Genomic DNA, 23643 nt, shown 5'->3' with positions numbered 1-23643 from the left:
GTGTGTGTGTGTGTGTGTGTGTGTGTGTGGTGGTACTGGGGCTTGAACTTAGGGCTGGGCACTGTTTTCTAGCTTTTACATTCAAGGCTCGCACTCTACCACTTGAGCCACACTTCCAGTTCTAGTTTTTTTAAGGTGATTAATTGGAGGTAAGAGTTTCATGAATTGGATTTTTCTGCTCAGATTGGCTTTGAACCACGATCCCAAGATCTCAGCCTCTTGAATACCTAGAATTACATACAGGCAGAAGTTACTGGCTTCTGGCAAAAGTTATACATTTTTAAAAGCTTGAACATTCCAGAAATATATACAAAGGAAGGGAAATCTATCCACATACTGCTCCATTCCTCAAAATGGATCCCAGATGAATTTAGTTTCTAACAACTGTAACTGTAAGAAGTATTGGAAAAGTACAGCATGTATTTATGAGCTTGGGGTAAAGGTTGTCCTCTTAACATGAGACATAACATGCACAAGTTGGAGAAAAAGAAGGATGACTATGTCCTTGTGCAAATAAAAAACAGCTGTAAGGCAAAGACATTAAAAACAAAGGTTGGTAGATAAGTCAGGGGGTTGGTGAAAGTCTTAGATACATATGGACAAAAGGCAGGAAGAACTACAAATGGCTAATAAGCTTTGACTGTAGGGTCCTGGAGGCAGGGGTTGTGTTTGGTTGCTGTCTCCAGCACCCTGAGCCACCAGAGCAGCACCTCAATGTTTATTTAATGTTGAATAATAGGAAAGAATGCTCATTCTCAGTTTCAGTCATGAACAAGGAATTTAAAGTGGAGCTGGTATTTTGCCACCTGGACAGGAAAAACAAAGTGTTGGTTAGAATGTGGGGGACTGAGCTTCCAGCCAGGTGCCAAGAGGTTTTTGTGCTGGTCCTGAGGTTTGAACTCAGGGCCTGGGTACTGTCCCTGAGTTTTTTTTTCTCATTGCTAATGCTCTACCACTTGAGTCACAGCTCTACTTCTAGCTTTCAGGTGGCTAAGTGGAGATTAAAAAAAAAAAAATCTTAGAGACATTCCTGCCTGACCTGGCTTCAAACCTAGAACTTTAGATCTCAATTTCTACTGATGTTTAAAAAAAATAAGGAAAAATTTGGGCTGGGAAAGTGGCTTAGTGGTAGAATGCTTACCTAGCATGTATGAAACCCTGGGTTTGATTCCTCAGTACCACATAAACAGAAAAAAACAGAAGTGGCACTGTGGCTCAAGTGATAGAGTTCTAGCCTTGAACAAAAGAAGTTCAGGGACAGTGCCCAGGACCTGAAATCAAGCCCCAGGCCTGGCAAACAAACATAAAAATTTATTGAGATCAAATTCACAGAGCATACCATTCACCTGTTTGTGATGAGTATATGATTCAATGGATTTTGGTGTATTTCATCATTATTTTAAAAATTATGCCAAACTAACAAAATTTATCGTTTTTAATTATTTAAGTGTACAACTCAGAAGCATTAACTAGATGGCCATGTTTCTAGGTTTTTTTCTTTCTTTTTGTGTGTGGGTACAAGGGTTGGAACTCAGGGCCTCATACTTAGACAAGATGCTTGCTCTTCTACTTGAGTCATGCTTCCAGCCCAGTAGCAGTTAGCTGGTTAGAGATGGAACCTTGTAGACTTTTCTCCCCTGGCTAGTTTTGAGCCACAAGCTTCCAAACCTTAGCCTCCAGAATAGCTAGGATTACAGGCATTCCACCAGTGCCTGGCTCTAGTTTTTACTATTGTGTAAATATTTACATATGCAGTGCAAATCTACATCCTCATCATACTTCACATGAATGCTTCCATGGGACAGAAAGTTCAATGCCATCGACAGTCATCAATATAAAGGGTAACAGTGGAAAAACAGGTTGGGCTTTTCCTAAGATGACTACATTGCTGTTCAACATAATTTTAAACCTTTAAGAGAGATTTTTTTCAAAAGTGGAAAAAGCAAATCCCTAAACACAGCCTCGTGTTTCTATACGTTCATTCCCATTGTGAAGTATATAGCCATAAACCCATCAAAGCAAAGGGCGATTATTACCCACTACCTCGGGGCACAAATGGTTAGATGCCAACGGCCTACATCATCTGGTATCTGACAACCTTGCTGGAGTTGGACCCTCCATAGAGGGCCCCATAGTATGGGCATTAGATCTGGTTTCTTGTCTTAGCCAGACAAAAGTGACCTCTAAATATTTACTTAACTTCATGGCCTCAAGTCCCTTGTTATACAACAGAGGGGCTGGCCAGAGTGCTATAACCCATATGGCCCAGATCCCAGGGGTGCTGGCACAGGAAGGGCAGGCACAAGATCAGTCTCATCCTGCAACTCTGACCAGGTGCTTGTCTTGTGGCACAGGGCAGGTTACTTAAGCCTTGGAGAGGCAACCTTTGCCACTACATGCTGATAGGAAGGTTCCATAAAGTAAGGCAGAATTACTGCCTGGCTGTGTATATAAAGACAAAAATACTTTTGGTACACAAGATATACTTGGTAAACTCTTATTTTGGTGCCAGTGTTGAAGTTTGAACTTAGGTGCTTCTTTTGCTTGAGGCCAGTACTCTTCTACCACTTAAGCCATAGCGTCACTTCCAGCTTTTTTCCTGAGTAATTTGGTGGAGATAGAGTCTCATGGACTTTCCTGCCTGGGCTGGCTTTGAACCACCATCCTCAGATCCCAGCCTCCTGAGTAGCTAGGATTACAAGCATGAGCCACCAGTGCCTAGCAATGATGAAGGTTTCAAACAACAAAGCTTGTCAGTTCCACGTTCCACAGCTGCCAGCCAGCACAACTTACGTAACAGCAATTAAGTCCCCTATACTTCTACAGCATTTGCATGCCAACCACATTCTGAACACTTGCCATTTATTAACTACCTTAGGTTCCTAGTAGTCTATGAAGCAGCAGATGTTATTTCCACGTTATAAGAGGCAACATACACTGAGAGGGTAAGACACTGGTTCAAGATGGCAGCTGTTCAACAGCAGAGCCAGGATTCGGACTTAAACAATTTGTGCCCTTCAATGTGTTTATTTTTTTTATATTGAAATTGGAACTCAGAGTCTTGTGCTTAGTAAGCCATAACCTAGCCCTTTTTGTCTTTAGTTTTATTTTTTATATATGGTCTTCCTTTTTGCCCAGGACCAGGTTTAGACCTTGATCCTTCTGCCTATGCCTCCCACACATCTGGGATTACAGGAATGACCACCAAGCCCATCTTTATGTCTAGATATCGTCTCACTTTATTTGTTTGTTTTTGGCCTGGTTTGGCTTTGAATTAATGTCTTCATGATCTCTGTCTCCAGAGATATGCCACTGTACCTAGTCAAGGTCTATATATTCATAACCACTATTACACTGCCTTATTGTTTACAACTATCTGTGTTTTATAAAGGCATAAATTGGGTATTTTCCCCTATCCTGAGAGTTCTCTAAGTTTAATGTCTGGTACTAATGTCCATATTTTTTGAAAATCAAGATAGTTCTTTGCCAAACACTTGTCCTCCTACCACCTAATTTAGAAACTTTTTTTTTCACTCCTCACCCCCATTCTAGAGACTCAATATGCTGCCCAGGCTGTAGAAACTCATGGATCCCCCAGCCTCAGCCTCTCAAGTAGCTAGAAATATAGGCATGTATCACCATGCCCAGTTTCTAGAATATTATTTTTTAAATGATTGCCAATAGATAACTTGTTATGAAGTCTATATCAAAACAAGGAAAAGAAGAAAAGGCATTATTAAACTCCTTACTGGTCACTTCTGTTCTCTAGCCCACATGGACTTGTGAGGCTACTGTAGTTCTAGAAATCATGTATTTGGTGGATGACTTCTTGTGCAGGCTGTACTCCACTCCAGTAGTGACTTCTCCCTGTATTGAACTGACCTTTACATCAGTCCCTAGCATGTATGTTCCTTCCAGGAACTAGAATTTGGATAACCAGCTGAGCAAATTCCAGTGTTCTGGCAGCTTTGAGTTCTTTGAATCGACCCAGGACAAGGAGTGATTTTATTTTCTTCCCTAATTTTCCCCTCTCTCCATTTATAGCACACAAGGTAAGGCTCTGCTTTTCCCCTCACTCTACCAAATGGTGAGTGACATTTACTTGTGTCACCTGACCACCCCCTGTGAGGGCCGCATGGAAGGCAAGGCTATTCTGTGCTCACCTATGTGCCCTGGTACTGCACCTGCCTCTTCTCTTTCCACCGGAAGGATGTTGAAAGGGTTCCATCCTACCAAGCAGCATCCTACTAGGGGGCCTGCACTTTTTCCATCTAAAGTCGCCATTCTTCCTGGAAAACCCAAAGTTCCTAATGGCCACATTCTGCCTCTCCTCTCCTACTTTCTCACGCCACCTTGTCTCTCTAGGGAGCCTAGTCTGAATCTCAGTTGTGAGTAGGGAGGCTCCTGAGCTCAGGAAAATCTAGAGAGGCAAGTACATGCTCCTGAGCATTGTGATAGTCAAACATACATACAGCCCAGGGAAGAGTAAGCATGAGTAAGCATAATCAACTGAGACACCTTTTTATTTATATAACCTCCAGGCACTTGGCTTGATACAGAGAATATATACAGTATTTTCCGACCATCTTGTGTTTCGATTGGTTTCAGAGGGCTGTGAGCCTCTTTGTAAAGCATCATATGTACATGTCTCAACTAGACACAGGGACTAAGACTAAGACTAAGACTTACTTCTTGGCATCCTCCAGACTCGGCCTCGTTGACTTGTGATTCAGCCGCAGTTTCCTCTTGGATAGGTACTAGGGCAAGGCAATATGTATTATGCTGCTCATCACTGGCCATGGAGCCTTCATTCCAGTAAGGTCTTAGATGGAAACCCGATGCAAAAAGTTAAAGCTGAGTTGCTCTGGTTTAAGGAAGGTGGCCACATCACCTTCACAGAAGTCGGCTTGGTCCTACATGCCTACTGCAAGTGGCAACTGGGGCTCGGAATCCTCAAAGGCCTGGGTTTGAATTCCCATCTTTGTTCTTTACTAACCCAGTTATCTCAAGCGAATCTGTGCTGGGTGCTAGTGACTCACACCTGTAATCTTAGCTACTCAGGAGGCCGAGTTCCAAGGACTGCAGTTCAAAGCCAGCTCAGGCAGGAACATCTGTCAGATTCTTATCTCCAATTAACTACCAAAAAAAAAAAAAAAAAAAAAAAGCCAGAAGCAGAGCTGTAGCTCAAGTGGTTAAGCACTAACCTTGAGCAAAAGTTCAAGGGCAATGCCCAGGCCCTGAGTTTAAGCCTTAGGAATGGCACACACACATACACACACACACGCGCACACACACACACACACACTATGCAACTTGTATTATTCATCTTCAAATACCATTTTAATCCTTCTTATTTTTGAAGACAGTAGGATGTCCTATGGAAACAAAGTTCCCCTGAGGCTACAAATATTGCCAATTTTAGTGAGATGTTCCGTGAGTTGAAGTACTTTCCTTATTTATCACTGTTCTTTGAACAACTTGTTTTAAAAAACAAACCCCATGACAAAACTGTTCTAAAACTTCATACTTTTAAGTGAGGGTGAACCAAGAGGATTGTAGTTTAGGCTGGCCTAGGGAAAAAAAGTGAGTCCTTACCTTAAAAAACAAAACAAAACAAGAGAGTGGAGGTATGTTCAAGTGGTAGAGCACTAGCCTTGAGTGAAAAAGCCAAGCAAGTGCAATGTCTTGAGTTCAAGATGTAGTATACACATACAAATTCCATCATAAAAATAACAACAGCAACAACAAAAGAGCTACAAATATAAATAACTACAAACAAAACAAAACAACATCCCACCAAGTATGTCATTTTTCAATCAGGCATAAATTCCTAGGATGATTATGCCTTTCCCTTTGGATGAAGCAAAAAGTTTCCCCCTTGGGTTCGTCACAGCCTCCACCCTCCTCTCCAGCCAGCCATAATGAACTTGTTTTGTTCCTTAAGGTCAATATGGTCCTTTATATCCAGGTTTTTAAAAACAATACCTATTGCCTTGTCCTCCCCTTTCACCTGAGCAAGTGCTCTTGATCCTTCAGGTCTTGCATGCTAATCACTTCTGTGCTTAGTGGATGCCGATTCCATTCTGTCTACCCCAACTCTGTTGGGGGGGGGGGCGGGGCAGGGCCATGCCTAACTTCTTCATCCCTATAACAGTAGGCTAGAACATGCTACCAACTCTGATGGTTATCCAGTAAGTGCCAAATAAGTCTGTCTACAGAGAAATGGACTTTCCTTCACCATACTTTGGAACCTATTCAGCCTTATGACTTTCAGTGTTGACTTCCAGCCACATTCAACATTAACCATGACTACGAGAGGAAACAGTTAACATAACCAATCTGCTTTGTTTAGTTCTGGCTTATCTCTGGGAATGCCCACAGTCAAGGCAATGACCCTGACTCCTACCCCAGCACTAAACTCTTGAAATGTTCACTAATTAGTGAAGTTATTTTGTCTACTAAGGAGTGAGTCAGGATGTACCCAGCCTAAAGAAAGGACTGTGAAAGTAAATGTGACCACTCGTGAGGAGATGTGTAGCAGGCACCAAGTGAGAGGCTACACTCTGGGGTTAGCTCCCTTGAAGAACTCTGATCACCTAAGCCTTGAGTGGACTTCCCTGGGTTATTCATGTTGTCTCTGTACTTCACAGCTAGAGGAAACACATGGGACAAGGAGCAAAGCCTGGACTACCTTCTCTAGCTTTTGCCACCGCATGTTCTTATCCTGTGGATCTGGTACTGCAGTCTTTTCTGTGATCTTAGCTTTGAGTCTAACTTACACTGAGTTGTGAGTCCTTTCAGAAAGTCACTATGGGTGGTCATGGGATGCCTCAAACGCTTAGTTTTCCTCCTTCCTCATTGCCAACTTCATTTCCACCTCTACTGTTGATACCAGTAGATCAGATTCAGCTGGCACATCTCAAAGCTCTATTCTGGTCTTCTGTTTATCTCACTCTCTTGTTTTAATTATTTCTACCATAGGTTTCAATCCCATGAGTGTTTATGACTTGTAAGCCAAACTTTTTTCCCGAGCACCTGGTACATACTCACCTGCCTGTCAGATATTCCAACGGGGTAATTTCTAAAGATTTTGAAATTTTAAGAAAATCGACTAAGTCAGCATCCTTCATTTTATTACAAATTTGTCCTCTTCTGATATCCCCCATCATACACTAAGTTGCCAAAACACAAAATCTAAGGGTCACCTTTGATTTTTCGTTTTCCTCACACTTACCCTTCTCCCAGTCCAATCCATTATGGACTTACTTTGAAAACAAATCTCAAATCCCTCTGCTTCCCTCCATGACTAAGACAACATTTTAATCTGAATTACCACCACCAACATTTGCCTGGATTACCTATTTTATTCTCTCTGCCTCTATACTTGTCCCTGTCTAATGAACTCTGTTCTTCAGCCAGATGCTCTTTTGAAAATGTATATCACATTGCATCACTCTTTGATTAAAACCATTTGATGTTTCCCCATTGTTCTCAAAAAAGTATTTGGACTACACAGGTGAGACCTGGTTTACTAGGTGCTCTGTAATCTGCCCTCTGTACACCTCTCCACTTTTCTTAAAAAAAATCTTCTCTCATCTTTCCCCAGCTATGTTGGTCTCATCTCTATTCTTAGAATTTAGCAAGCCCAGTCTACCTAGAGATCTTTGTGGTGTCATCTAAACTAAGCTGTGAGAATGAGCCCATTCTCATTTTTCACATCTCAGCTCCAATCTTTTATTCCTATCACATTCTTACCAATAATAATTTCCAGGCAGTTCTAGGCACTGCAGGGGATATGTTCTAAGATCCCAATGGTTGCCTGAAACCTTGGGAATTATCAAACCCAATATGTACTATGTTTTCCCTCTACACATATCCCTATGGTAAAGTTTAATTTATTAATCAGATGCCATAAGATATTAACAATAGTTAATGTAAATAAAATAGAACAATGATAACAATATACTACAACATAATTGCCATCTTCACTACTTCACTTGCTCTTTGGAATCATTATTGAGTAGAAGAAGGGTTATATAAACACAAGCATTTGTGATACCATAATGACTGATAACTGAGATGGCTACTAAGTGTCTACAGGGCAGGCAGCATATATGGGGTGGATATGACAGGTAGGGATGGGTCATAGGCCAGGCTGGACAGAGAGGAATAGCATGAGATTTTATGCTATTTAGAATGGTGTGTAATTTAAAACTTATGAATTATTCCTGGAATTTTCCACTGCCTTCTTTCAGGTCACAGTTAACCTTGTGTAAATTAAACAGTGGGAAGTGAAACTGGAGATAAGGAGAAACTGTAATTAGTAGGACGGCTCAGCCCCCTTCACAGTACTTAAGTTCAAAAGTAATAGTTACTCTCTATGACCTTTTTCAGTGCCTCATAGCCATTATCAAAATCTGTGCTTTCTTTTGTCTCTCATTTCCCCTTCTCAAGGGCAATGTAAGAAACAGAGTAGAAATCCTGTTTATGTGCTACTGTAGCCTTAACCTAAATCAGTGCCTAGCAGAGAAAGCCTCACGTTCATCCCTAAGCAAGAATCAACTGGTCAGAGAACATGCATTATGAAAAATCTGAAAGTCTCTGCCACTGCTCAACATGTTTCTGTGTCAGGACTGTAGGCTACAGAGTTTGAAAACTTATTGTGTCCATTTAGAAGGCTATGATCTGGGATTTCCTCATCTTTCTATTTCTCCCAAATGGAAAGGAACATACTAGTAACAAAGAATGTGCCAACAAAGCTTATCTCTAGGTTATCTATTATTACAACAAGGTTATATATCCCAAAGAGCAATAGAAAAAAATACTCTCCCCAATTTAGCAGCTTATATTGGGACTTTAATGCTATGTACCTTCAATATTGTTTGGAAAGTATAAATAAAAATTTCTGATTAAAAATGTGAAATAAGGGCTGGGGATATAGCCTAGTGGCAAGAGTGCCTGCCTCGGATACACGAGGCCCTAGGTTCGATTCCCCAGCACCACATATACAGAAAACGGCCAGAAGCGGCGCTGTGGCTCAAGTGGCAGAGTGCTAGCCTTGAGCGGGAAGAAGCCAGGGACAGTGCTCAGGCCCTGAGTCCAAGGCCCAGGACTGGCAAAAAAAAAAAAAAAAAAAAAAAAAAAAAAGTGAAATAACGTCCGGCACTGGTGCCTCATGCCTATAAACCTAGCTATGCAGGATGCTGAGATCTGAAGATCTCAGTTTGAAGCCAACTGTGGCAGGAAAGTCTTTGAGACTCATCTCCAATTAACCACCAGAAAACTGAAAGAGGAGCTGTGGCTTAAAGTGGTAAATTACTAGTCTTGAGAGAGAAAGAGAAAGAAAAAAGCTCAGGGACAGTGTCCAGGCGCTGAGTTCAAGCCCCATGATTGACAGACAAACAAACAAACAAACAAACAAAAAGAAACAGCCACAAAAAACAAAAAAAGTCAAGAGAAACAACTCCTGTGGAGTGTCACATATTAAATCCAATTCTTTTCCCCCCACATCTCCAGATGTCTGCATTTCTGCTAAAGTGAATTATTTCCATTAAAAAGATTTAAAAAAAAAATCTACTGTTCCAGGCTAGGAATATGGCCTAGTGGTAAAGTGCTCACCTCGTATACATGAAGCCCTGGGTTCAATTCCTCAGCACCACATATATAGAAAAAGCCAGAAGTGGCGCTGTGGCTCAAGTGGTAGAGTGCTAGCCTTGAGCAAAAAGAAGCCAGGGCCAGTGCTCAGGCCCTGAGTTCAAGCCCCAGGACTGGCAAAAAAAAATCTACTGTTCCTTAGAATTACCTCTTTGAGGGGTAGAGGGTGTTTGTGTAGGGGTAGAATGCCAGGCTCCTCAGTGAATATAAAATTCCATTATGTCTGTTATTACTTGAAGACACTAACTTCTCTGAGACCTCCCCCTACAATCCAGTGACTCGTTCTGACTGAAACATCACTGTGAAGCTCAATTCCACCTAAGTTATCACACTACTTACCATCAAACTAGTTTTAGCCAATGCGGTTACCATGTAAGAAAGGAATTTCACTATCTTGGGAGACTAAATATAAAATTATATATAGATAGATCCTGTATACACATATAATTTATGATAACAGAACAGTATCTCTAGACTCCTGTGTTTCATTTACTAAGCATGGCAAACCTTTTAAGGCTCATTCAGAGTCTCACCAAGCACACACACACACACACACACACAGAGAGAGAGAGAGAAAACCCAACCACTTTCAGGCTGCTGGCTACAGAAACTTGCAGTGTGTCCTTATCAGTGTTCTGTGCTTACATGCAGTTTTAGACCAGTAATTCTTAATTCTTTAAGATGTTGCATCTTTTTTGTGTCTAATATTTTGCAACTCTTACTTTGCTATGCTGGCATATGATTCACAACCCTTATCTGCATATATACATACATAATTTCTAGAAGATCAATGTAACATTCAAACTATGTATAAATGAGAAACAAAAAAGAAAGCTATTTATAAAACTATGGCATCAATACATGCAAACTTGAGAACCATGCCACCGGAAGACATAACAGAGAGTCAGATTCTTTTTTTTTTTTTTTTTGCCAGTCCTGGGGCTTGAACTCAGGGCCTGAGCACTGTCCCTGGCTTCTTTTTGCTCAAGGCTAGCACTCTGCCACTTGAGCCACAGCCCCACTTCTGGCCATTTTCTGTATATGTGGTGCTGGGGAATTGAACCCAGGGCCTCATGTATATGAGGCAAGCATTCTTGCCACTAGGCCATATCCCCAGCCCCAAGAGTCAGATTCTTATATCTCCATTCCAGAGTCCTAGTGCATTCATACAAATGCAGACTGGTTCAGTTCTGTGGGAACTGGTGGTAGGATTTTCTGCATGTGAAATATGTCACACTGAAGTTGAGAGCAAAACAAACTATTCCCACTTCATTTACATATAGTTGTGTCCCTGGGAAATTCAGTATATATTAAAACAGTGTGAAGTATTTCGTGTTGGTACATAAGCAGTTTGATTTTAGGCTTAGTCATACATTCTCTTTTCATTATGGAGGACATTAGAAGGTTGGAGGGGTGGGGAGTCTTTCACTGTGCATAACTATTCTTCATATTGCTGATAGGTGGAATAAACGAGATGTATCAGGAAGGAAACTCTTCCCCTCCCCAAAGACCTATGAATTATGGCCCAAATCTTCTCTTCACATTTCCTAATTCGCCCCTAGGGGGCAGCACTGTCCTTAATGAGAATCCTTTTTTTCTTAACATCTAAACTAAATAGGGCTATCTGGTGGATAGGCTCCAAGAACTGAAAAGCACAACCAAATCCTCTCTTTTTGTTTTATAACAAAAGAGTAGAGGAGGGAAAAAAAAAGAAAGACCAACAAAATCCTACACCAAAGGTTGGGATTCAAACTACTTGGGATGATGGGGCTGGGAATATGGCCTAGTGGCAAGAGTGCTTGCCTTGCATACACAGAGCCCTGGGTTCGATTCCCCAGCACCACATATACAGAAAATGGCCAGAAGTGGTGCTGTGGCTCAAGTGGTAGAGTGCTAGCCTTGAGCAAAAAGAAGCCAGGGACAGTGCTCAGGCCCTGAGTCCAAGCACGAGGACTGGCAAAAACAAACCAAAACAAAACACACAAACAAACAAACAAAAAAACTATTTGGGATGAAACTGAGAACAATGAAAAGGAATCAAAGAATTCTATTAGAGATCACTCAACACAGACGGTAGACTTAATGCAGACAACTTCTTGGTTGATAGAAAATGCTTGATAACTTTCAGAATTATAGGGACCAGGGGAGGGGGAGGGAGCAGGTTCAGGAGCAAGGTAGGAACAAGAACAGGAAAAAAAAAATAGATGGAGATAGAAAAAAAAATGCTTGGAGATTCAGTCTTTGGCACAAGACAGACTTGGGTTCCAGTCAGACATGCATTACCTACCAACAAGGGATCATTTCCTCATTCTCATTTGTTAAAACATATAAATTGCTATGGCAGTGGTGTGTCATACCATTATTAGAATGAGATGTATGCAAAGTGACAGGAAAAAAGTAAAATTCAAATTCTGGGTGTCGGTATTTAAAAAAAATCACATGTCACTTGCCTCTAGAGTATTGATGCTCAACTATATTTATTTGGAATAAATATGGTTATTAGATGTTAGGGGGAAGAGCAAACCTCTGTGTTACTTTTAGAGTATTCTCTTAAAATATCATGTTAAAATATAGAGGGCATCTAACTTATTTCCCTACAAGAAAAAATATAGTTTATTTTATAAGCCCCAAAAATCATAAAATAAGGCTTATTATTCAGGTTAAAAGTATTTAAATAATTTTAAATTAAAAATGTGTATTAGCTGGACACTGGCGGTTTATACCTGTAATCCTAGCTACTCAGGAGGCTGAGATCTGAGGATCACAGTCTGAAGCCAGCCCAGGCAGAAAAGTCCTTGTAAGACTCTCATCTCCAATAAAACTACTCAAAAAAATCAGAAGTGGGGTTGTGGCTCAAGTAGTAGAATGCTAGACTTAAGCACAAAGAAGATTATGAACAGTGCCCAGGCTCTGAGTTCAAGCCCTAGGACGGTAAAACCAAACCAAACCAAACCCAAACAAAACCCCTTTATTGTAGTGGGTATTCTTTTTTTTTTTTGCGGGGTGTTGGGGTGGGGGGAGTGGAGTTTGGTCATGGGGCTTGAACTCAGGGCCTGAGTTCAGCTATCCCTGAGCTTTTCTGTTCAAGGGTAGTGTTCTACCCCTTTGAGTCACAGCTCCACTTCCTGTTTTCTGGTGATTAATTGGAGATGAGAGGCTCATAGACTTTTCTGCCAGGCAGGCTTTGAACCACAATCCCCAGATCTCAGTCTTCTGAGTAGCTAGGATTATAGGCATGAGCTACTAGAGCCCAGCGTTAGTGGAAATTCTTACATTTTAGTGTTTTTCTTGATATTTAGTCCTTGATATGTTAATATTTGCATCCAGTTTCTGGAGCATATTTGGCAAACAGACAAAGTGTAACAGAAAACTAAGTGTTGTGCCCAAATGTTCTATATAATGTTCTTTTCTGGGGGCAGGCAATTGGCCAAAAACCTACTCAAACAAGGGCAGAATGTACACATAGCACAAGCAATGTAAGGGCCAGATTCAAAGTCAACTTTAGGAAGATTTCTAAACATTTCAAAGGGTATAAGGACTCCTAGAATATTCAATAAACTGCTATTGAATGAATATGTGACCGTGAGAGTTCTTGCAGAAAGAGACATAGTAAAAATTTCCTTATGTTTTAAACATAACAATGACAAGTAAATACTATAATAATCTCTCAAAGCATTAGTATTGGTTGCTGTTGGTTCAGGTCTAGAATCCTAGCTACTTCAGAGGCTGAAGCAGAATGATTCAGCTGGAGGCCAGGCCTGGGTAAAATGATTCTTGAGATCTTATTTTGGAAACACCAGCAAAAAATAGGGGCTGGTGTGTTATTCAAGTGGCAAAGTACCACAGCAGCAAGTATGAGACATGGAATTCAAAGTGCAGTATCACTAAAAAAGAAAAAGCATGAGCAACAGAATTAGATACTATAACAAGCATACCATAGACACTGTAAATTTTAGAAGAGGTATTTTTTCCCTTAATATAAATTTCTTGAAATTATAAATCAAGATAATTTTTTAAAAGCCAATTTAGTTATGTGTATCCAACACTAATATTAATAGTATTATAATAATTATAATGAATATCTTGTCTTTGCTATGAGGAGATTCACTATAACAATGCTTACGAGAGGAAAAGTGTATAAATAAAGTAAATATTATGTAGCCATTTCCATCTGTGGCAAGGTGTTTCTCTGAAGACACAGGGAGGTGCTTGGAAGATTGGGGAGCTTGAGTTTGAATCTTCCCCTAATGTTCATTAGCTCAGGGATCCTCAGCAGGTTAACTAATTTGCCTACATTTGATATGCCCTGTAAATGCAGAGATGCTATTTTGTCATTGTGACTTTCAACAGCAGGGACTGAAATACTGTTTCAAACAGCCTGTGAAAAGTACTTGATAGCAGAGCTGATTATCACAGCATTTTGTAACCTTCCAACCTAGACAAAACAGACTAGATTTATCAGGAAGTTTTTAAAATCACTTCCCGATAAAACTCTTAAAAGAGAGGTGGTAGAAGTTGCTTTTAAAATGATCCTTTGCGGGGCTGGGAATATGGCCTAGTGGCAAGAGTGCTTGCCTTGTATACATGAAGCCCTGGGTTTGATTCCTCAGCACCACATATACACAAAAAGGCCAGAAGTGGCGCTGTGGCTCAAGTGGCAGAGTGCTAGCTAGCCTTGAGCAAAAAGAAGCCAGGGATAGTGCTCAAGCCTGAGTCCAAGGCACAGGACTGGCAAAAAAAAAAAAAAAAAAAAAAAAGATCCTTTGGGACCCTACTACATTGCTGGTGGGAATACAAACTTGTTCAACCCCCCTGGAAAGCAGTGTGGAGGTACCTAAGAAGGCTAAACATAGAGCTCCCCTACGACTTAGCAGCCCCACTTTGGGGCATCTACCCAAAAGATTACAAGCAAGGCAACACTAAAGCCACCAGCACAACTATGTTCATTGCAGCACAACTTGTCATTGCTAAAACATGGAACCAACCCAGGTGCCCCTCAGTAGACAAGTGGATCAGGAAAATGTGGTACATATACACAATGGAATTCTATGCCTCTATCAGAAGGAATTATACTGCCTCATTCATAAGGAAATGGGGGAGGGGGGTATGAGGGACAAGGTAACAAACAGTACAAGAAATGTATCCAATGCCTAACGTATGAAACTGTAACCTCTCTGTACATAAGTTTGATAATAAAAATTTGAAAAAAAAAAAAAAGGAAATGGAAGGACTTGGAAATAATCATACTAAGTGAAGCGACCCAGACCCAAAGAAACATAAACCCTATGTTGTCCCTCATAGGGAATAGCTAGTACATGACTAGGTTAGTCATAGCAAAAGATCAAAATAGCCCAATAGCTACACCACATAATAGCTATGACCACATAAGATGATGCTAAGTGAAATGAACTCCACGTTACAGAAACAAGTGTTATCTCACTATTGTAATTATTTGCAACATGCCATGTGAAACCATTAAAAAAAAAAAAAGATCCTTTGGTGTTTCATTGGCAACACACCAGCTCCTTTGAAAGTCAGTCTGTAGTAAAAAGTGTTTTTCTTTCTTCCTTTTTTTTTCAGTCCTTGGGCTTGAAATCAGGGCCTGGGCTCTATTTTTGAACCTCTCTGTGCTCAAGGCTAGAGGCTCTACCACTTTGAGCCACAGCGCTACTTCATGCACAGGGCTTCATGCATGCTAGGCAAGCATTCTGCCACTAAGCCACATTCCCAGCCCCAGTGTTTTCTAGGAAAAAGAAAATAAACAACAAAAATAATCCTAAATTAATTTGGAAAGATGTGGAAACACTGAAAAAGTCCAAAAATACATCTGTATTGGAAAGTGGGGGTTCATGATGGTGAGGAGTAGATGGAACACATTTTGTTGCTCAGCCAATATGCAATCCATTAAGTAGATATAGAATACTAATTATATTCCAAGCATCTTGCTAGACAAAGGAGCTAAGAACAAAAATGGTAGATGATTCCTATCTGATCAGCGGAAAGAATGAACAAATTGAATGAATGTGGCACCTTTTCAGATTTTTTTTGTCAACTCAACCCATACTTTTTTTTTTTTAAAGTTACTTCTCTTCTTTCACCTATGTTTTTCTTTACTATGTCACCAGGTAGTGGCAATTCATTCACAAGGCTCAACTGAAATATAGTCAATCTACTAAATGAATTGAGGTAAAAAACTGTATGTATTTTGCTGGGTGCTGGTGGCTAATGACTATAATCCTTGCTCCTCAGGAGGCTGAGATACAAGGATTACAGTTCAAAGCCTAATTAACTACCAAAAACCTGAAAGTCAGGCTCAAGTGATAGAGTACCAGCCTTGAGCACAGAAAAAGCTCAGGCACAGCACCCAAGTGGGCCTGAGTTTAGGCCCCAGGACTGGCGTGAACACAAGAATGCACGTGTGCACACACACGCGCATAAGTACATGTACTCAATTTTTGGGTGGGTTTCAAAATTTTGAAAATGAAAGGTGAAAAAAAATCCCAATGATAATGGTAATTATCATGACACAAATCAATGGCTTTGTATCATCATTACTTATATAAAATTATTCCTAGCTGATGTTGGTGGCTCACTCTTGTAATCCTAGCAACTCAGGAGGTTGAGATCTGAGGACTGAGGTTTGAAGACAGCCTGGGCAGAAAAATCGACAAGACTCTTAATTTCCAGTTAAGCACCTCCCCCCAAAAAAGCCAGAAATGGAGCTGTGTCTCTGGTAGTGGAGTACTAGTCTTGAGCACAAAAGTTCAGGGAGAGTGCCCAGGGCTGGAGCAAGAAAGAGACACAGAGACAGAGAGACCGAGACAAGAAAGACAGACAGACAGAAAGAGAGAAAGAAAGAGAGAGAAGAGAGGGAGACAGGGAGGAGGGGAGGGAAAGAAGGAAGGAGAGAAATTGCCTCTAAAGGGGTGAATAAAGAAGTAATTACACAAGAAAGAGGCTAAAATACTATACAGCAATGAACTCTCTCATTTCCTGAAATCATGTGAAATGGAAAAAGAAGCAGAACATAATTCATAATTACAAAAATGAAAACACATGTGATACAAACATACAAAACTCCAAAATGAATCTATCTAGGTAGGGTTATTACTTTCTTTTTACCTATGTTAATAATAAAAATAAATCAGTAAGATACACTTATAGCAAATCCTGTTTGCTTAGCAAACTTACCCTATACCAGTGGGCACAGTGACTAGGGAAATTGCCTATTGAGGGAAAAACAGTTTCAACAAAGGCACAGCATTTCAGTTACCACCCTCATATGCAGATACTTTGGCAACTGACTCAGAGTTAATGGGGCATAGTTTAACCTACTACTTAAAACCTAAGGCATATTTGAGATTTTTCTTCATCTGAGTAATTATTCAGAGAAACATTCTCAATGCAAACATTTGGCCGCTAGTGTTACATTTTATTATTAAATGATAACCTCTAAGTCCTTTAACCACAAGAGTACATGCAAGGGGTTGGCAGTGAGGAAAGATGCTGTATGAAAGTAAATGTACTAGTTACCTGACTCATGTAAATGTAATCCCTCTGCACATCACATTTATAATAACAACAAAGTAAATTTTTTTTAAAAAAGATAGAAAAGAGAGCTGGCTGCCTGGGGCTCACACCTGTAAGCCTAGCTACTCAGGAGGCTGGATTGTGGTTGGAAGCCAGCCAGGAGAAGGAAAGTTTGTGAGACCAGAAAATCAGAAGTGGAACTGTGGCTCAAAGTGGCAGAGTGCTAGCCTTGAGCAAAAATGCTCAGGGACCGTGCCCAGGCCCTGAGTTCAAGCCCCACAAGTGAAAAGAAAGAAAGAGAGAGAGAGAGGGAGAGGGAGGGAGGGAGAGGGAGAGGGAGAGAGAGAGAGAGAGAGAGAGAGAGAGAGAGAGAGAGAGAGAGAGAGAGAGAGAGAGAGAGAGAGAGAGAGAGAACAAATGAACCAGGCACTGGTGGCACATGCTTGAGGACTGAACTGGAGCTTTATGAGTCACAGTGCCACTTTCAGCTTTGTTGTTGTTGTTAATTGGAGATAAGAGTTTCACAGATTTTCCTGCCCAGGGTGGCTTCAATCCATGATCCTCAGTTCTCAGCTTCCTGAGTAGCTAGGATGACAGGCATAAGTCACTAGTGCCTGGCTTCCATGAGACTCTTCTCGCCAATCAACCACTTATAAACTGGAAATGGAGCTGTGGCTCAAAAAGTTGGTAGAGCACAAGGTGGGCACACAGATTTCAAGGACAGCACCCAGGCCCTGACATCAAGCCCTACCACTGGAAAAAAGAAAAAAGAAATGAGAATTAAGCCTGTGCGTTTTCACTATTCCTGTAGGTTGATTTCATGCAGGATAGATCAGAATAATTGATTCACACTTTGAAAGAGACTCTTCTATTGTCTTTCACAAACACTTTGTATTTGAAAAAATGAAAACTTACCAAATCATTTAGTACTTAAAATTAACATCATCATCATCATCTTGCAGTTTAAATGATGACTGAACAATAACTCAAGCTAGTTATGTTCTATATATTCTTTATTAATATAATTAGCATTCTTAGATCTTTTTAAATTGCTCTACTCAAGCCCTAGGGGGAAATGATTTCAAAAGATTGAATACATATGCTGATTTAAGATACAATTTCTCACACATACAACCTCTATAATTTGGGCTTATAGAACAATATAGACTAATTCTGGCACTACTTCTTCAGCAGTGTGTTAAAATTAAGGCACTATTACACACAACTCAAGATTTTTAATAAAAGAACTATAACCTTAATTCTTTTGAAAAATGACTACTTAGGAATATGGTCATTAAGAGACTTCCAACTAGCTTAAAATTTTGGAACTAAACTCTAGGTAAAGTTCAAACAGACCTAGAGTTGAAATCCAAATTGTTCAAATTTCATGAAGCCTTTAATTCAATCATTAAGTTTTCTGGTAATGTCTTGGAAGGGGTGCTGATGAAATAAAAGATTAAGAAATAATATCATCTGATGGAATTATTTGCCTCATGAAAAATAGCTTGAATGTCAACGCTGATAAAAAGTTTTTTATCTAGGGTTGGATATATAGCTCAGTGACAACCTGCTGGCATGTTTGAGGCCCTGGGTTTGATTCCCAATACTGGAGGGGGAAAAAAATCACCATCTGGATGAATTTGAACAAAATAATTAATTTCTCTATGGTTCAAATTTTCAGTCTCCAGAGATGAGAAGAGTAATTCTAAGTTAAAACACCAAAACAAATGATAATTATGAAAAGGTTGGAAGAGTAAAAACTCACTAGCAATATTATTGCCTAGCAATTGTTTTCAAATGGATACAATTTTAAAACAGCCTCTAGTCACAGAACTGGGTTGTTTTGCAAAACTTGAGGCCTCAGGGTTTATTACACAGACAAGGTAATCTTATCAATGAAACCACACTGATATTCTAGTGTAAGAAAAACCTAAAGACACCTACTATGAGAACAAAGGGAACTGCGAGGGATGGTAGCCTTCTTTGGACTTGTTAATCTTGGGAAGGAACTAAAATACACATCTCTGATGAACAAAGTCTGTAAGATCCCTAAACACAGAACTCTAATAATGGAAATGACTCAAGGAATTACAACAGCGGCTCAGTGAAATTCAGATCTCCCTCCTACACTCCAGACAAGACAAAATAAAAACAAAATAACACCAGAGAATCACCACCTGGCGAGGCACTGGTTTACCTGTATGGAGGTTGCTGTCTTAGCTTCTTGGGCGGGGGTGGAGGTGGAGGAGATGCAGCTAAGGGGGTATTTAACACGAAACAGGCAGGGCAAGGGGAAGTGTGCAGGAGACAGACCCTACCTTTCACAGACTTCCCAACACTGTGTAAGTGGGTGATGGAACTGTAGTTTTGGGCAACACCCTTCAAGAACGTCTCCATCTCTTCTTGGTGGTGGTATCTGAAATCCAGCGCAGCTACCAAGGGGAGTAGAACCCCAAGCCAGAGGCATGTGAAGTCCATATTCTAGAGATGAATACAAATAAGAAGAAAGTCGAGAAGCGACGCAAGAAGCCAGGGGACGCGGCCCGCTCCGGCTCAACGCCCCGCTCCCGGATGCTTCCCGAGGAGCACAAAGTTGGGGAAGCAACACCTTCGGGAGTTGGTGCCTCCAACAACCCAGAGCTCCGACAGCCCTCGGTGCCATTCGCCCCGCCGCCCGCCCCCTTCCGGCAGCTGTAGCAGCTGCGCCCGGCGCCGCGCGTCCCTACTCACCGCGGCTCAGGCGCGCGTCGTGGCCCGCCCGCCAGCCGGCGGCCGCCCGCAAGGTCCAAAGTTATAGCCCGGGCAGAAGGCGGGCGCCTTGGCTCCGCCCCCCAGAACCTCCTACGGTCCAATCAGGAACCTCGCAGGTCCCTCGCGGGCGGGGCCTCGTCCGCCTTCGCACCTAGGAGTCTGCGCCCACGCTGCTGCTGCTGCCGCTGCCGCCGTGCGCCAAACGGCGCGGACCTTGCCAGTGCAGCCACCTCTGCAGGTGGGCGGTGGGCGGTGGGCGGTGGTGGCGGTGGTGGCGGTGGCGTCTCACAGACTCGGTGTTTTACAGTGCCCCAAGTGGGACTTGTGCCCTGGCCTGGTCCATGGCTGCCCTAGGGCGCAGTGCTGAGGGGACACTCACTGTCAGCAGCGGAGGCCAGTATGGAGATGGTAAGGGTTGTGTGACTTTTCTGAGAGCTGGCATGGGGTGCTATGGTGGTCGTGCTCTGAAAGACTCCTCGCAGCCTCCTGGGCGAGGCCTATCAGGTCACAAGGACACGGAAATGTCTGAAGAATACAGAAAGGTTGGAAACCGCCAATTTCAGAGAGCATTCAGATAGCATTGGGCCTCCCCCAAAATTAATGCAACAGATTTATAAAACAATTTGAAGCCAGGGTCTTGCACTTGCTAGGTAGGTGGCTCCTCTACTTGAACCACATCCATTGCATTTTTTCCTTGAGTTATTTTTCCGTTTAGGGTCTTGCTTTTTGCTCAGGGGCCAGCTCAGACCTTGCGACTTCTACTTAGGCCTTCTGCATGGCTGTGAGAACATACCCAAAGCCACATCCAGCTTTTTAATTGGTTGAGATAGGGTCTCTCAAACTTTTTGTCTTGGCTGGCCTGTAAATCCCCATCTGCATCCCTATCTCAGCCTCCTCACTTAGGTTAGGTAGTTAGGTTTACAGGTGTGAGCCACTGCACTTGGCAAGAAAGTGTGTTTTTAGAATCCTTGGGTGAATTCTGTGTGTCTTTCAAGGTTGAGGATCTTTAGTTCAGGTATAGATGCTGTTCCTAGAACTTAGAGGGGGATGCCTAGGTCTTCAGAGATTCCAAGGCAGTGGAGCTGGGGTGTTTAAGAGCTGAGACCCTGGTGGCTGTTTCCATTCACTGTGATTTAGTTTCCTGGCCTGTGAAATGGAGACCACAATTTTAGCTATCTGAGTTAAGTTGGTAGGTATGTTGGTAGGGCACACTCTCTGTCAGCTTGCTTCCTCTTGGCTAACACTCTACTACTTAAGCCACACCTCCAGTTTGGCATTTTGCTGGTTAATTGTAGATAGTCTCTCAGACTCTTCTGCTCCAGCTAGCCTGGAACCTTGATCCTTCAGGTCTAGAGGCCTGAACCGTGAGTGCTATCTAATTCATAAATCTGACATGTTTTGGAGTGGATTTTAAAAACATGCACATGTAGTTACTATGCTAAATGTGACTTCCTCTCCCATGGTTTGAAGAGGTCCTTTCACTTTCAAAGGACTAACAGGCCTCAGGGGAGGGGCTAGGGCTTAAGGACATTGAACTGAGGTGCTATAGGGAATGGGGAAGGGAGGTGACCAGGAACAAAGGGAGGGGTTGTTTGCATAGTGGGCAGAGCATGGGTCTGTAACTGAAGCAAATGGAAGCTCTGTGATTCCTTGTAGAGGTGTTGTGACTGGCAACTAGGGAGATGTTGACTTTCTCACTGCTGAGACTGGAGAGGCCAATACTGTTATTCCTTAACAACAAAGGGGGTGGTGTGTGGCTGAAATTGCTGCCTTCAGGAGTTCATATTAGGTGAAAGTATCAGAATCAGAATCATATTCCTACTCCCAAGAATGGAACAGGGAACACAGGATTGAAATGTGAAGGTTTAGGACCTAGTTATTCCTCTACAGTCCCACCAAAACAGTGTGATCCATGTGGTTCAAAGTCAGACCAGACAGTGACTATTTTTGTGGGTTCGAGGCCCACCTGGATATCTAGTATACAACAACAGGAAACATGAGACTCTTAGCTGCAATTAAACACCAAAAAGCCGGAAGTGGAACAGAAGCTCAAGGGGTTGAGTGCTAGCATTGAGCAAGTAAAGTAAGCTCAGGGACAGAGCCTGAGTTCAATTCAAGGCCCTGAGTTCAAGACCCAGGACCAGCACCCCCCTCCCCCCAAAAGAGTGTGATCCACACCAATGTCAAGGAAATCTGAGCTTCAAGGCACACTTCCACAATTTAAGGAGAAAGAACATCTGCTCAAAAAAAGTCACTTCAATATAATAAAAACTTAATATCTAGATATAAATAAACAGAGTGTAAGTGACAATTTAATCTTACCTAAATTACCTTCTGAGAGCCTCATTTTCTTATCTATAAAATTGGAACAATCTTATATTTTGTTTTCTTTTTAGGTTGTTCATTGCTGGGGACTGAGCCCAGGGCAACATGAATGTCTTTAAGCAAATGCTGTACCACTGAGCCATCCCAGTCCTATCTAAGGTTACTAAAGGAATATAGGTTAACAGCACTTAAAGGTACCTCACATGGTAAAATCTCAGTACTTATCACCTGTTACTATTATATTGTTATTTTACCTTCTGTAGTAATCACCTACACTTAAACAATACTAATTCTCTTTGTCATGTGTACTACTGTAATGATCAATAATAGTAGCTTGCATTTATTGCTCACTTTCCTTGTTAGGTATGGCTAACTTCTTTAAAATGTTCCAGATCCCACAGTTTGGGGATATATTATTTCATTTAATTCTCAAACCACCCTTAGGAGTAGTTTTATCTGTTTTGCTGAGGGAGATACTTGTTTTTTTGTTTTTTTTTTTTGTTTTTTTGCCAGTCCTGGGCCTTGGACTCAGGGCCTGAGCACTGTCCCTGGCTTCTTCCCGCTCAAGGCTAGCACTCTGCCACTTGAGCCACAGCGCCGCTTCTGGCCGTTTTCTGTATATGTGGTGCTGGGGAATCGAACCTAGGGCCTCGTGTATCCGAGGCAGGCACTCTTGCCACTAGGCCATATCCCCAGCCCCAGAGGGAGATACTTGTAAACAGCAGCCCACTGCAACTCCTGAGAGGCCGTGTCTCACCTTGTGAGTAAACCAAGAATTCAAAGACTTGAAAGCCGTTTGTCAGGGTCAATTTGTCTTGCAATGAGGTAACACTTTTCTCTAAGAAATGCATAATCTGGCTGATGCTTACTATAAAAGCAGTGTTTTCCTGAGCTAAGTATTTCTCAGCTTTTGCAACTTCCAACTGGGCTTCCCTGTGTTACCCCTGGGGGACTTGGGGAGCAAGAGGAACTGATGCAAATACCCAGCTCAGGCTGCTAACTGCAATGGATAATAAAGTTCTCTGTCTCTGACCCATGAGTCTCATGTTTCCTGCCCGCATGTTTATTTGTTTTGTTTTTGTTGCCAGTCCTGGGGCTTGAACTCTGGGCCTGAGCACTGTCCCTGGCTTCTTTTTGCTCAAGGCTAGCACTCTACTACTTGAGCCACAGCACCACTTCTGGCTTTTTTTGGCCAGTCCTGGGCCTTGGACTCAGGGCCTGAGCACTGTCCCTGGCTTCTTCCCGCTCAAGGCTAGCACTCTGCCACTTGAGCCACAGCGCCACTTCTGGCCGTTTTTCTGTATATGTGGTGCTGGGGAATCGAACCTAGGGCCTCGTGTATCCGAGGCAGGCACTTTTGCCACTAGGCTATATCCCCAGCCC

The 23643-nt window shown here is 41.9% G+C and overlaps 1 protein-coding gene across 2 annotated transcripts in view; it reads right to left on the bottom strand.

Annotated features, from left to right (window-relative positions):
• Cpm (carboxypeptidase M) overlaps window positions 1-19945 on the bottom strand; it is a 56931-nt gene extending 36986 nt beyond the window's left edge. The window contains exons 1-2 of one of the 2 annotated variants that reach the window (XM_048359899.1): window positions 19915-19945; window positions 19503-19665 (exon numbers count right to left, since the gene is read on the bottom strand). In XM_048359899.1, the coding sequence (XP_048215856.1) occupies window positions 19503-19662 (160 nt within the window). In that variant the 5' untranslated portion in view covers window positions 19663-19665; window positions 19915-19945. Of the gene's footprint in view, window positions 1-6010; window positions 8975-19502; window positions 19666-19914 lie in introns of those variants that run through there. The other variant, XM_048359908.1, reaches the window with a different exon arrangement.
• Window positions 19946-23643: the final 3698 nt, after the last annotated feature.

This window comes from Perognathus longimembris, chromosome 1 (genome assembly GCF_023159225.1).
Source record: "Perognathus longimembris pacificus isolate PPM17 chromosome 1, ASM2315922v1, whole genome shotgun sequence".
Classification (NCBI taxonomy): domain Eukaryota; kingdom Metazoa; phylum Chordata; class Mammalia; order Rodentia; family Heteromyidae; genus Perognathus; species Perognathus longimembris.
This window is presented reverse-complemented; position numbering and strand designations above follow the sequence as displayed.